This window comes from Scophthalmus maximus, chromosome 21, assembly GCF_022379125.1.
Source record: "Scophthalmus maximus strain ysfricsl-2021 chromosome 21, ASM2237912v1, whole genome shotgun sequence".
Classification (NCBI taxonomy): Eukaryota; Metazoa; Chordata; class Actinopteri; order Pleuronectiformes; family Scophthalmidae; genus Scophthalmus; species Scophthalmus maximus.
The window spans coordinates 7,085,001-7,098,105 of record NC_061535.1 but is presented as its reverse complement, the minus strand read 5'-3'; the positions used below and the strand labels follow the sequence as shown (position 1 = coordinate 7,098,105).

General features: G+C 43.5%; 2 protein-coding genes across 2 annotated transcripts in view; one reads left to right on the top strand and one right to left on the bottom strand.

Moving 5' to 3' along the window:
* Positions 1–682: 682 nt before the first annotated feature.
* Positions 683–9,941, top strand: pck2 (phosphoenolpyruvate carboxykinase 2 (mitochondrial)). The gene is made up of 11 exons (XM_035619344.2): positions 683–1,102; positions 4,180–4,392; positions 4,501–4,685; positions 5,200–5,270; positions 5,413–5,548; positions 5,647–5,834; positions 6,201–6,363; positions 6,439–6,654; positions 7,262–7,399; positions 8,123–8,218; positions 8,402–9,941. The coding sequence occupies exons 1-11, from the start codon at positions 1,071–1,073 to the stop codon at positions 8,869–8,871; spliced, it is 1,908 nt and encodes a 635-aa protein (XP_035475237.2). The 5' UTR covers positions 683–1,070; the 3' UTR covers positions 8,872–9,941.
* A 148-nt stretch (positions 9,942–10,089) lies between these two features.
* Positions 10,090–13,105, bottom strand: part of ppp1r17 (protein phosphatase 1 regulatory subunit 17) — a 3,419-nt gene continuing 403 nt past the window's right edge. The window contains exons 2-4 of the mRNA XM_035619345.2: positions 12,809–12,899; positions 12,207–12,368; positions 10,090–10,226 (exon numbers count right to left, since the gene is read on the bottom strand). Coding sequence (XP_035475238.1) covers positions 10,156–10,226; positions 12,207–12,368; positions 12,809–12,878 — 303 coding nt within the window. The 5' untranslated portion in view covers positions 12,879–12,899 and the 3' untranslated portion in view covers positions 10,090–10,155. The remainder of the gene's footprint in view (positions 10,227–12,206; positions 12,369–12,808; positions 12,900–13,105) is intronic.

Genomic DNA, 13,105 nt, shown 5'->3' with positions numbered 1-13,105 from the left:
TCCGGACCCGGTGACATTTTTATATGTTTCTACTATACCTGGTGGAGGGATTGAGCCTGGGCCTGGGGTAAACCTATTAAATGTTGTTGTGGATGTGGATTTCTTTTTTTCCACTTTTAAAAAAAATCTCTTATATATTTCTACTATAAGTTCTAAACATTGATGTGTAGGATTGTTCGGCCTTGGCGGAGGTACATGCACTCGACTGAGTGCCGCTCTGGTTTATTAAATTTGCCAAATCACTAGTATGTGACAATAGGTGTCGGTGAGGCGATGGAGAAGGGACTTCAGTCGCTCACCGTTATCTTATAAATGTTCAATTTACCGTCTCATAATTATTATTATTCGATGGTGCCTATCGTTATTTCTATTTACACTACAAATAAAACTTAGCATCTCACAATTTGGAGTTACACTCTCATAATTATGACTTTTATAAAATCTCATAATTATTACATTTCATCTGTTATTTGTGAAACTATTATTCTTGTTTTGTCTGTTTTATTCTTTCACCGGCAGCCATGGGCCTCCACAGATCTTGCATATGGGACATTGACTGATGAAATAAAAAGTCGTTTTGCAGGAGGTTTCCTCCTCCAGTGTGTGTGTGTGTGTGTGTGTGGGGGGGGGGGGGGGGGGGGGGGGACGGTTCATGTGAAAACCCGGGGCCTGAGCCTGTTTCCGTTCGCTCGTGTTTCCGGGTTCTGCTCTCCTCCTCGCGGGGTTGTTGGTTGTTGTCCGTGGCGGAGGAACTTGCGTCAGCCGGTCGGCGGCGCAGCGACATGGACTGAAGCTGCGGAGCGGAGCGATCCGAGCCGGACACCGGGGACCGAGGGCAGGCGGAGCGGAGCAATCGACAACTGTGTGTGGACTGTGTGCGCAGCAGCATCCAGGTGTCTCAGTGTGAACAAAGTGCAAGGTCCCGTCTGAGCGCGCACACACACGCACACGTCGCTGCCTCTTCAACATCACCTACATGAGCCCCTCTTTCTAGCGCTCTTTGTTTTTATAAGCTCCTTTTTATTTTATTTATTTTTATTTTTTTTTTTGTTGAGGGGGTGGGGGGCAACATGTCGTGTCTTCTGCTGGGAGTCCTGCGGAGGTGAGTCGCCGGGACTTTCGTTCATTGTGTCTTGTGAATTTCAAACCTGTTCGTTTTAGCCGCTGAAGTGCACTGTCCCTTTAAGGCGGCGCCGCGCCGGGACCGAGCGACCGCTCGGAGGAGAGCCACTCGCTGGCTCCAGCAAACAAAACGAGACAAAAAAAGTTTCATGCGGAGAATTCGAGAAATGTATTTCACCTGCTTACACGCAATCATGCGCTATGAACAATGTCTGTTTGTTAAACTCGCATGCACACAGAAATACTTCTTTTAAAATGACTCCACCGAGGAGGACACTTTCATGTTTTTTTCTTCCGACGCAGAGTTAGAGCACTTGGGACCACGAGCCCCCTCCACATCTGTAGATCGACAACATGCAGCCGCTTCTGGGACAGGATGTTCAGCACTTATGTAACAATATGACTTTGTTTGCAAAAGCGTCAGGCTGGCTCACCTTAGTATTGACTTTTTTTATTAACACGAAGGCATGTTGGTGTCTTATTATGTATTAAACTACAACAAATAACACGTCAGCATATCAGTGAGGTATGCAATTGTTAAAAAAAGAAAAGAAAAAAGTGGCGTCTTCCTCCCTCCCTCCTTTTCCTGCTCCTCCCCTGTCCCTCCCATAGGCAGCCTCAGGAGTGATCAATACACACACACACACACACACACACACACACACACACACACACACACACACACACACACACGTGTGTATATATTTATTCATTAAAGACCCATGTGAGTGACTGGCTGACACCACGGTGGTACATGTGAGTTGCTGTCAGGACACCTCGTGTGTTTGCATTTCTGCTTGCCAGATTGACAATGCCATGGTTGTGAGTCTGGACGGCCCCCGGAGCGTGTTCTCGCACTGCAGCACGTGTGTGCATGTAGCGAGTGTTACTACCAGCTGGGATCTGCTGCTCCAATGCATGTAGTCCTCTGCACCTACAGGGGCCAGGATCCATAAGGGCACTGGAGGAGGAGGAGGAGGAGGAAGGGGGTTAGGGGTCATAGTTGTGTCTGCCTGTGCTGTGTGTGGATTGGCCTGCAGACCTGGTGGTGTGTTAAAGGAGGGAAACTTGTCTAACTGGAAAAGAGACAGGCAGGGAGGGAAAACAGAATATTTGGATAATCTACATCTGTCTGTATCTCCTGTTCTTGATGATGTATATCATTTAAGAAAATCACCCCCCTTAAAAACAGATTGATGTTACCCTCCTAATTGTCACATTTCAATGGTTTGCCCTGGAAGCCGCTGGTCTCATTAAGTTCACGCATAATTTGTCTAGTGGAGGCATGCTCATGCTTATCAGGTTTGGGGGATGGGGTGAGGAATGGGGAGGCAGAGACAAAGGGCGTGGGGGTGTTGAATGGCTATGGGGCAAAATTGGGAGCAGAGGTCATCGAAGGCTGCTCAGGATTCCTAAAAGATTTCAAAGGAGAAAGACGAGTGCTCGGCCCACAGCGCGGCTTCTCGCTCGAGGCGGCCACAGTCCCGAGATTCAGCCCACGACGATGAACAATTAACAGTTGGCCTCTGTCGATTAAACCCAAATTCAACCCGAGCCCGTCTCCTTATCCAGGTCACACTGGAGATAATGTTCAGCACTGCTCTAATGATTACAGTAATTAGCGGCGTGAGAGGGTTGATGATTGGGAGCACAGGTTATTGATTTTGCGCGAAGGCAAAAGAGACTAAATGAACGTTGAGCTTATTAAAGGAGATCTGGTCATCTAATATCACAGATTTAGACAAAGTGCCTTTTATTGTACTTTTTTTTTTTGGTCTTGCGAGGCTAAAGGACGGCCTGTGGTGCTGCGATACAGTAACTCCCCTGTTCTTTTAGTTGAAAGCCAATGAATGGGTAGAGAGCCATCTACTTCCTGTCTCTCCTTCATTGTCTTTATCAAATAAAGGCAGGAGCACAAAGATATACTTGTATACCAACAACAACTTCTGAAAGTGGTTGACGTGTCAGGAATTCATATGTGTGTATATATATATATATATATATATATATATGTATGTATGTATGTATATATATATATATTCACATATATGTATGTATGTATATTTGATAATTCAGTCTGTCTGTCCCTGAATCAGCATTTTCAACACAACTGAGGTCCACATCAATGGTTAAACACCCGGAGAGTTTGAACCCTGAGCCTGGAGGTAGACTGATCTTAGCTCTTTGCCCTCTCACTGTCAAGTTACATGTTATCTTCTGTCTGTGTCTGTGTGTGTGTGTGTGTGTCTGCGCGTGCATGTGTGCGCGTTCAGTGCAGCTAACTGGAGGCGTGTGTGCCCTATCACCGTCTTTGAGCCGACCGCCGATGCAAAAGAGTGTGAATGATTTTCATTATCTAAACAGCCCATAACTCCTCATTTTAGACTCGAGGGAGAACGTGTGTCGATTTGTTTGAAACAAGTTGTAGAGCAGATTGTATTTACAGTTCCCTTAGAATTGTCACCTGAGGATAAAGAACAGAATAGGCATTTAACTGAATGACACATTTGTAATACACACACACACAAACCAACACAGACACACACACACACACACACACGTTTATTTTTTTCTTCTGAAGCGGTCATCTGAGGTCACCCAGACTGTCCATAGACAGTCAGACAAAAGAACAAAGGAACATACACACTTTGGTTTTTCCATTGTTAGGATGGGTCAGAATTTAGAACGCACGCACGCGCTAACACACACACACACACACACACACAAACACACACACAGCATCCACTGCAGCAGCCCTCTCACTGGCAGGTTTTTGTGAATATCATGCTGCTAACACACAATAGTTGGGCCCCCGCATGCCTCTCTGAATGTGGCAGGTGCGTTTGAGGGTCTCTGGTTGCATTGATACCCCACCCCAGGACTGAATCAGCTGATGATGGGATTCTGTTTTACAGGTGTGTCCACCTGCGGTGTTTGTGTTTTGAGTCAGCCACTGGGCGTCCTGTTTGTTTGCTTGTCATTAACTTGTCGACTCATGCTTCTCCATTACAGTCAAAAGATTAACATTGTTTTTTTTTTTTAAATTTTTTTTAACAGACAGGGTGGTGTTGGCACGGCAGTCAGGGCTCGGTCCCTGGCCTCAATCTCTTCACTGCCCCCGGCGGTAGCTGAGTTTGTGAAAGGAGCGGTGGAGGAGTGCAAGCCCACCGGGGTACATGTGGTCACAGGGACGCCAGAGGAAACGGCCAACATCCTTGCAGGTCTGGAGAGGGATGGGATGGTCAAGAAGCTTCCCAAATATGACAACTGGTAAGGGCTACGCATGCATACATGGTGCACAGAGTTGTATACATATTTCATTTCGTTGAGTTTTTTCTGCATCATGCACTGATCACCCCCCCCCCCCCCGGTTGGCAGTTGGTTGGCACGAACGGACCCGAAGGACGTGGCTCGGGTGGAGAGCAAGACTGTGATTGTGACCAAGAGCCAAAGGGACACCATCCCCATCCCTGCTGACGGGGCGAAGAGCCAGCTTGGCAGCTGGATGAGTGAGTCGGACTGGCAGAGAGCCAGGGAGGAGCGTTTCCCTGGCTGCATGGCAGGTACATACGGTTCTCCCTTGTTGCCAGGTGTCTTCACATTTCCTTTATTTGAAATGACTCCGACATCCAACTTAGCAAATCACTCTGAACATTAACCAACTGTTTTAACAATGAGAAGAATTCCATCCGTATCAATGTTTTTGTGGCGTTAAAATTACTTTAAATGAGGACATCTTCATTCACCAAAAATGTCACAAACCTTAGTGCCCTTCGAGGTTTTTCGCAAAAAAAAATTACCCTTTTTTACAATTCAGCTTCTCCTCTTGTGTGTATCCTTGACAGCTAAGACATTTTATATGTTCTGCATTTGTACTTTTCTTTTTCTTCACTGGTTTTGTTGGTGTAAACTTGTAAAAAAAAATTGATTTGGTGCCGTGAAGAAAAAAGGCCACGGCTTCTCCGGCCTAATATTACCTAATTTTCAACATTTGTCATTGTAGAAACAATATTGCTTGTAGTGGAAAGATGAAACTTCCATTAATGTGTTGCACGTGCTTCTCTTTCCTCCCTGCAGGTCGGACCATGTATGTGATTCCCTTCAGCATGGGCCCTGTAGGCTCCACTCTGAGTAAATATGGTGTCCAGGTAATTACTGTGCTCCTCCAAAATTTGATATGTAGAAAAAAAGCACGTAGCGAAGCCTAGCAATAATTTATATTCTAATAAATAACGTTAGCAAAGTGTCAGGATGTGGATCAGGGTGCTGAACGTGTCGTTCTTCTTCAAGGTGACGGACTCTCCGTACGTTGTGGCCAGTATGGGGATCATGACGCGTATGGGGTCGCCTGTCCTGAACAAACTGGCTGAAGGAGAGGAGTTTGTCCGCTGCCAGCACTCTTTGGGACGACCTTTACCACTCAGAAGTACAGATTTCAAGATCTTTAAACGAGTTTTATTAGTGCTCTGTATACATTTGACAAGATTTAACTACTTCCATGTCTTCCTCTGTTTTCTGCTCCAGCTCCTCTGGTCAACTCCTGGCCCTGTAACCCAGAAAAGGTGCTGATATCTCACCTGCCGGACACCAGGCAGATTCTGTCCTTTGGCAGTGGCTATGGAGGAAACTCTCTGCTGGGGAAGAAGTGCTTTGCCCTCCGCATCGCCTCGCGCATTGCCAAGGACGAGGGCTGGCTGGCAGAGCACATGCTGGTGAGAATGAAGGGTGTCATGTTGTCACTGGGGCCTGGGCTGGGAAAAATTTAACTCTAATATTGAACTTCAGAGCTCACTGTGCACTGAAGATAAAATAACAAAGTAAGTAATATTGTAGAAATGAACTTCATGGCCCCATGGAATGGCCAGGAATCTATTTTGAGGTCTTGATCTTTAATTAATTCTATTGATCTTTTCACGTGAGATGAATGTTTTTGCATATTTACCCTGAAAAACTAGAAAATAACATGTCAGGGATTAGCTTTGTCTTCTATGTTGTGGTGAAACGGTTGCTTTCTTTCAGTGATGGCTATCCGTGAAAGTTTGAGTAAAACTGGAGTTTTGACATGTTGCCCCCCCCAGATCCTGGGCATCACCAACCCCCAGGGAGTGAAGCGTTACGTGGCAGCGGCCTTCCCCAGTGCCTGTGGTAAAACCAACTTGGCCATGATGAAACCAGCGCTGCCCGGCTGGAAGGTTGAGTGTGTTGGAGACGACATTGCGTGGATGAAGTTCGACAGCCAAGGTGAGCAGGAGGTTCAGAGCCCGGTCACATGCGATGTAAGTAAATCTTTAATGACACATTGTCTGCCTTTTGTAGGTAAACTGAGGGCCATCAACCCGGAGAACGGTTTCTTCGGTGTGGCTCCGGGCACCTCAGACAAGACCAACCCCTACGCCATGGCAACCATCGCCAAAAACACTGTGTTCACCAACGTTGGCGAGACCAGTGACGGAGGGGTGTGGTGGGAAGGACTGGACCCCCCCGCCGCCGGCGTCACACTTACAGACTGGCATGGCAAGACCTGGAAGCAAGGTATTATCATCCAGAGGGTATATGTTTTTTATTAAGTTCATGAAGTTTTTAAAGACTTTTCTGCAGACCAAAGAAAGGGAGACTTGTTCTAATAAAGCTGTAGGAATTAGTCAGTGACATTATGTATAGCACTTCCCTTTTAAATGACGAATTCTCAATAAATCAAACTAATGTAATCATATGTAATTTTTATTTGATTATGATGTTATATTCAGTGGTGTCATGTATATGTAATACCTTACGTATTTTTAATAACTTTTCATGCTCCCGGTGCAAAGCAAATTCTCAGAGGGGCATTAAAGGATCCATTTAAATGAAAAAGTATGAAGAACTTAAAGTAGTTAAAACAGAATAGACAGTAAAAATCTGAACATATTCAGACAATAAAGGATGACAAAAACAATATAATATAACAAAAAGATACAGAAACGATACAATAACAGAAAAGACGTGTTTAAAAGCAAGCATAATTAAAAGCAAAATGAGTTTTTTAGCAGTTTTAAACACGTTAACAGAGGACGAATGTGTCTAATGGGAATTTGTTCCATATCTTTGGTGCATAATTACAGAAAACCTACAACATTTTTTGTTTCCTCTTTGTAAACAGGAAGCTCGACTCCGTGTGCCCACCCCAACTCCCGCTTCTGTGCCCCGGCGGCTCAGTGTCCCATCGTTGACCCCCAGTGGGAGAGCGAGGAGGGGGTTCCCATCGACGCCATTATCTTCGGAGGCAGGAGGCCAGAAGGTTAGCGCCTCTTTTATATACACATTAAGGGATTTGAGCTAATTGTCACTTCTAACGCTGATATTCTGGCGTTTTGCCACAGTGACACAAGTGGTATATATGGGAGAGAGGCACATCGGACCAGGATGGCTGAACATAAAAAAAAAAAAATTTGGACCAGTAAATCAATAGTGTTGAAGTCACAGGAAAACATTGTAGTGATTACAAAACAATAACAGGTTTAAGTTTTTCAATTAGATGGCAGAAATGTTTTAAATGAAAGTGTCTATGATTTAGAATTACCAATGTTTTGCTAGATAAATATATCAGAGTTGAACTCTGAAAAAAAAAGCAGAAAAAAAGGGCAATTGCTGATGAGGTTGAAGAGATGCAGAGAAGTAGGAATATTATTTATAATCCTCATTTTTGTTGTAATATGGGTGAAAAATATTCCTGAGCAGTTGACATCTTCCTATACACAGTTTCTCCCACACTCAAGCTAATATATTTCAGGGAAGATTTTTTTCAAATAATATATATTACAAACAATATTGTCACAACCCTGCCCTCCTGAAGTTTCATAGATATTATAACAGTTATAATGTAATTTGCGTTTATATGCATTTTTGTATATTTATCAATGAAAAAAATGCAATGAAAAATGTTTTTTTTTAATTATTATTGGAAGTTAAGCAACATTTAAAAACTTTCAAAAGCTGTCCTGTGATGTAATGTTGTTGTCAGGAGTCCCTCTGGTCTACGAGTCGTTCAACTGGCAACACGGAGTCTTTGTTGGAGCCTCAATGAGGTCTGAGGCCACGGCAGCTGCTGAGCATCAAGGTACAGACTCACACGCCTCTGACGTCTCTGTTGTCCGAGTTCCTGTAAACGTATTCTTTGATTTACAGTTCTGAAAAAAAGACTTGTGTTTCAGGGGTGATTGTCTTTTGACTTGGTAATATTAGAGTTGACAGAGTGAAGATATTGGGGTGATAAGGAAGTTTATTTTTACTTTACCTTCAGGCAAGGTGATCATGCACGACCCTTTCGCCATGCGGCCATTCTTCGGCTACAACTTTGGCGACTACCTCGCCCATTGGCTGAGCATGGAGAGCCGGAAGGCCCCCACCCACCTGCCCAAGATCTTCCACGTCAACTGGTTCAGGAAGAACCCGAGCACCGGTGCCTTCCTCTGGCCTGGCTTCGGCGAAAATGCCCGCGTGCTGGAATGGATCTTCAAGCGCTGCAGCCGGGAGAGGGAGGACGAGGCGGCCAAGAAGAGCATCATCGGCTGGCTGCCACAAGACGGCACCATCAACACCGAGGGCCTGGGCGGCAAGGTGGACATGGGCGCCTTGTTCGATGTGCCCAGGGCGTTCTGGCAGAAGGAGACCAAAGAGTTGAGAGCCTACTTCACTCAGCAGGTTGGAGCTGATCTGCCAGTTCAGATGGGGGCGGAGCTGAAGGCTCTGGAGGACCGGGTGCACAAGTAAATCCCCCGGTGACGACGTCCCTGATGACATCATCATCATTACGGTGCAAATCAGAGTCACTGCCTGGGTTTGCATACGCAGATAATGAAGTTCTGAACTGGGTTAGCTAGGCAATCCAGCTTTGGTTTGATGAATATAAACGTATAATTATAATACTCTGGTTGACACATCACTGTGGCACATAAGCATCCAACTGGTCTTTAGACTTTTTCCAGCATAGGAAATGCCAAAAGCATGGCAGCAGCTTGTAAAAGATGATTTATCAGAGCCACATTTTCATACCTCTTTATTGACAGAGAACTGTTAACAATAAGGATACCTTTCCAAAAGACCCGACACCCAGGCCAGTATTTTATATTCTCTGCGTATGAAAACACAGTCAATGACTCATGTCATGAAGAGAAATCAATTAGGAAGGAGTTGAGGGGGAGAAGTTAATCTGTGATGCAATACTGTCTTGTCGGACACTACTACACACTAATGCTGCAACACTGACAGACTGGTGCTAGCCTGGTGGTGGCAGGGAGCTCTGACTTGACACGACTGTTATATTCCTGAGAGCTAATGTCACTCCCTCGACTCACAATACCAAACCGCAGCACAATCACCACCACCTAGTTGTGCCTTTTTGAGACTTCTTAACAATAAGAGTCCAGGCTGCTAATGTTTACAGACTGAAGCACAAACATCTCTAATGCAAAATTCTGACAAAAAAAGTAGAATTTTAAAAATCTTTAAAAAACATTTTTTAACATTAAGAGGTTTTAAAGCTTTAAAATGCCATTTATTTTGAATTGAGCCTGATATTAAGAAGAAGAAAAAACATATCAGAAGTTAACTACAAGAAACCTTGAAGCATTATTCCAGTGGATTGAAGAAATATTGTGCATCATTCACCTGACCACTTTTGTAATGTTTGTGATTAAAGATTGTTTGATTTCAGGTGATATTCACACACACAATGTGTGAAAATGTTGGACCAATAAATGAGACTAAAAGTATTAGATATTTGTAGAAGTTGTATGCCAAGGTTTTTATTACAGTGCAATGAATAAATATTTTCAAATGCACAGACAGTGCATCGTGTTGATTTTCCAGAGGCTGAAAATAAATCATAGAAAATATGATAGATAAACAAGTGATACTAACACGCAACGTCAGAAAATAATGTTAAATATCACAATCAAAGTGGACAAAAACTTGGTGGTCAAAACTTATGGAATCCAATTTTTTTTGATCAAAGCAACATTTAATGAAACAGTGAACATGAAACAAAAGAACATTTTAATTCGTCGCATCCTTTTCCGCATCCTCCAAGTGGACCATCTGCGCCTCCAACTTACGCAGTCTTGCTCCTAAAGAGAAGAAAAACACAGGTTATCAGCATCAGGGCGGGAAACAGGTTCACTGTGACGTCTGGTTCGAGAGGCCTTATACTTGTAAAAGTGATGAGTGGAAAAAAATCCGGGGACAATGATAAAACTACAAATGTAATAGAACGAGCTGTTATAAAGACCCACAAAAATAAGTATTGTCCTTCAGACATCGTCGCAAAAGCAGCGGACACGTGAACTTCACCTGTTCCCTCGTGGATAGATGTTTGAGTGCATCCAGAATAAAATACTGTAGGAATATTAATATCATTGGCCAGTTCAGGTTAAATAATTGTTGGTGTTTGTAGCCAGCAGTAGTGGTGCTGGTGAAATGCAATTAGAGTGTTATGATTGATTTGGCCACTAGAGGTCCACAATTACCTGACTCAAGTTGACGGAAATGCCACAGAGTCCTTACTATTTCACTTCTTACTAACTACTAATAAGAATTTTCTGTAAATGACACACATTAATTCAATTCAATTGCATCATTTTGATTAGATTCAACACAGGGAATCTTACAGTTTGTTGGCTTTAAAGTGATTTATTTGTACTTTTGGCTTTAATTAAAAGAACTATTTCCATACACGTGCAGCCTGAAAATAGTCACATGACAAGGATGTAACTTTCAAATGATAAAGGCTGGTGAACAAGAAACCTTGAGGATTCGCCATTGCAGTCCTTCATTCCACCTGGATTTATCTACTTGTTTAGCCACTGCAGCCCCTCTCTATTCCATCAAGGCCCTTTGAGCTACCTCAACTTGGATATACAGACCCTGATGAGTACAGCAGCCCTCAAATTGTCCCCAGAACTGCCAGGTTATCTTGAAAGTTTTGTTTTAAACCTTAACAGGAGCAGAGGAGACCATCCTGTCCCAACCAGGCTGGTTGAGCTCGAGTGTGGCTCCCACATATCTGCTCAGTGACTTGTCACCTCAGCTCCGACGCCATGTGTTCCACATGTTGGGACCAGTCTGGAGTCTCATTGACTTTTCAGGCTGGGCTCCAGTGCGAGTCCTGTACGAGGAGGGGGTGGATGTACCGAGGCCCCAAGGACCAACACAACCCCAGACTATTGAGGAGGAGCGAGGAGGCGATATGACACCAAAGTCCATCACCATTCTACATGGCACAGAGCAGCCTTTTGGTAACCACACTTACCATAATCCTATCTCCTATATGAGATAGGACTATCTCATCTCTGATTTCCGGACCTTGTTCTGAGAACTATAAGGCAGGGCATCTCATCTGCAATGTGGTTCAATACAAGCTTCCAGAATAGAAAGGAAAATCATCTTGATAGACCAACGACTTCCTGTGGCTTTGTTACAAAAACAGCACAAGGTCCTTCGACCATACACACTAGATCGCACCAGTTGGACCTGTTCACCTGAGGGACAAGCCACAGCAACAACAACAAAAAGACTATTAAAAGACTACTATTGATCCTATAGTCTGGTTGAATAACTCGTCCCACACTACCAGTAGTGACCGATTATATCGACAAACCGTCAAAGCAACTACAATTCCACATGACTGACATCTCATCTGATGACAACCATATGATACAGGTGAAAGCCTCAGAAAAAGCAAGAAAGCTTTTTTTTTAAATTATTGCTGTGGGAAATCTTGTAATATCCCATAGCATTGCTCATATCCCAACCAACTCTGTGAACAAAGAACTTTACTCTAATTCAAACCATGCCCTAACATCATAATAATATTCTTTATGCTGTAGGCACACAGCTCCAAAAGGGCAGCAAGTAAAAATATACATGAAAATATGACTCAACATAAACTTATCATCTTTAAATGTAAGCAGTGGTTTGGTTTTTTCCTCCTAAGAGCATCATTATTCAGGGAATCATGGTTAAGCCTTGTGTGTATGTGTATGTTTACAGTATGTGTGTGTGTGTGTGTGTGTGTGCCTGCGTGCGTGTGTGTGTGTGTGCGCCATGACCTGGTATATGCGGAGGGGAGTTGAGGACAGGTGTGTCTTTCCTGCGAGGTTTCTTCTGCTGCTGCTCCTTCTGATTCTCCGCACAGAGAACCTCTTCCTTGTCTTCGTCACCCTTCATCACCGGATCCCCGTCCACCACCGAGCTCTCCGGGCCCTCCTGGTCTGTCACACAGGCAGAAAAAACTGTTACTGCCGTCAACCAACTTCACCACCGTTGAATAAGTCAGTTTTGTTTGTTTCCCAGTACTGTATCTTGCAGGTGGTCAGTATTTACAAAAATACTTGAGTATGATTTATTTCTCCTTTCCTCAAAACTATCCAGCTGTCACTGCCTTGTTCTCCATATTCTTACCAGCCAGTATTTTACTGGTACCATGTTCATACATTAATATTACAGTGTAAAGTTATTTACAACAGCATTAATAAAATAATAATCATCATCATAATCATCCTGCCTGCAATTTACTGAAAAGGGCAAAAATAAATTAATTTTATGAATCATCTTTGTCTGATTATTCTTACTTGTTATTCAGCATGTGTATCTTAAACATTGGGTCAATATAATTTCTATAATATTGTTATCATTATTACTCTGTGCTTACAGTGTTTGCTCTCTTGTGTCATCAGTCGATGTTCAGCTTCCAAGGTTGACCTCATACAGCTTGTCGTCATCTCTGAGGTCTTCTGGGCTTTCTACACAGATCACATAACACACGTGCGCATACACACACACACACACACACACACATTCTTAATCCATTATTCATTAGTGGATCTTATCACAAAAGAAGAGGCTCTTCAGGGCGATGTGTGTGTGTGTGACACATTTGATTTAGTCTTTCTTTGTTTAAACTTTCACAAATGCATCAACAATAGCTTTAAAATCATTAAGGGCAACC

Excerpts from the sequence above, each read along its gene's own strand:
- pck2 (XM_035619344.2), top strand. The coding sequence starts at position 1,071 with ATGTCGTGTCTTCTGCTGGGAGTCCTGCGGAG. Across the intron at positions 5,549-5,646 it reads ACGACCTTTACCACTCAGAA|CTCCTCTGGTCAACTCCTGG; the intron begins GTACAGATTTCA and ends TTTCTGCTCCAG. Across the intron at positions 8,219-8,401 it reads GGCAGCTGCTGAGCATCAAG|GCAAGGTGATCATGCACGAC; the intron begins GTACAGACTCAC and ends CTTTACCTTCAG.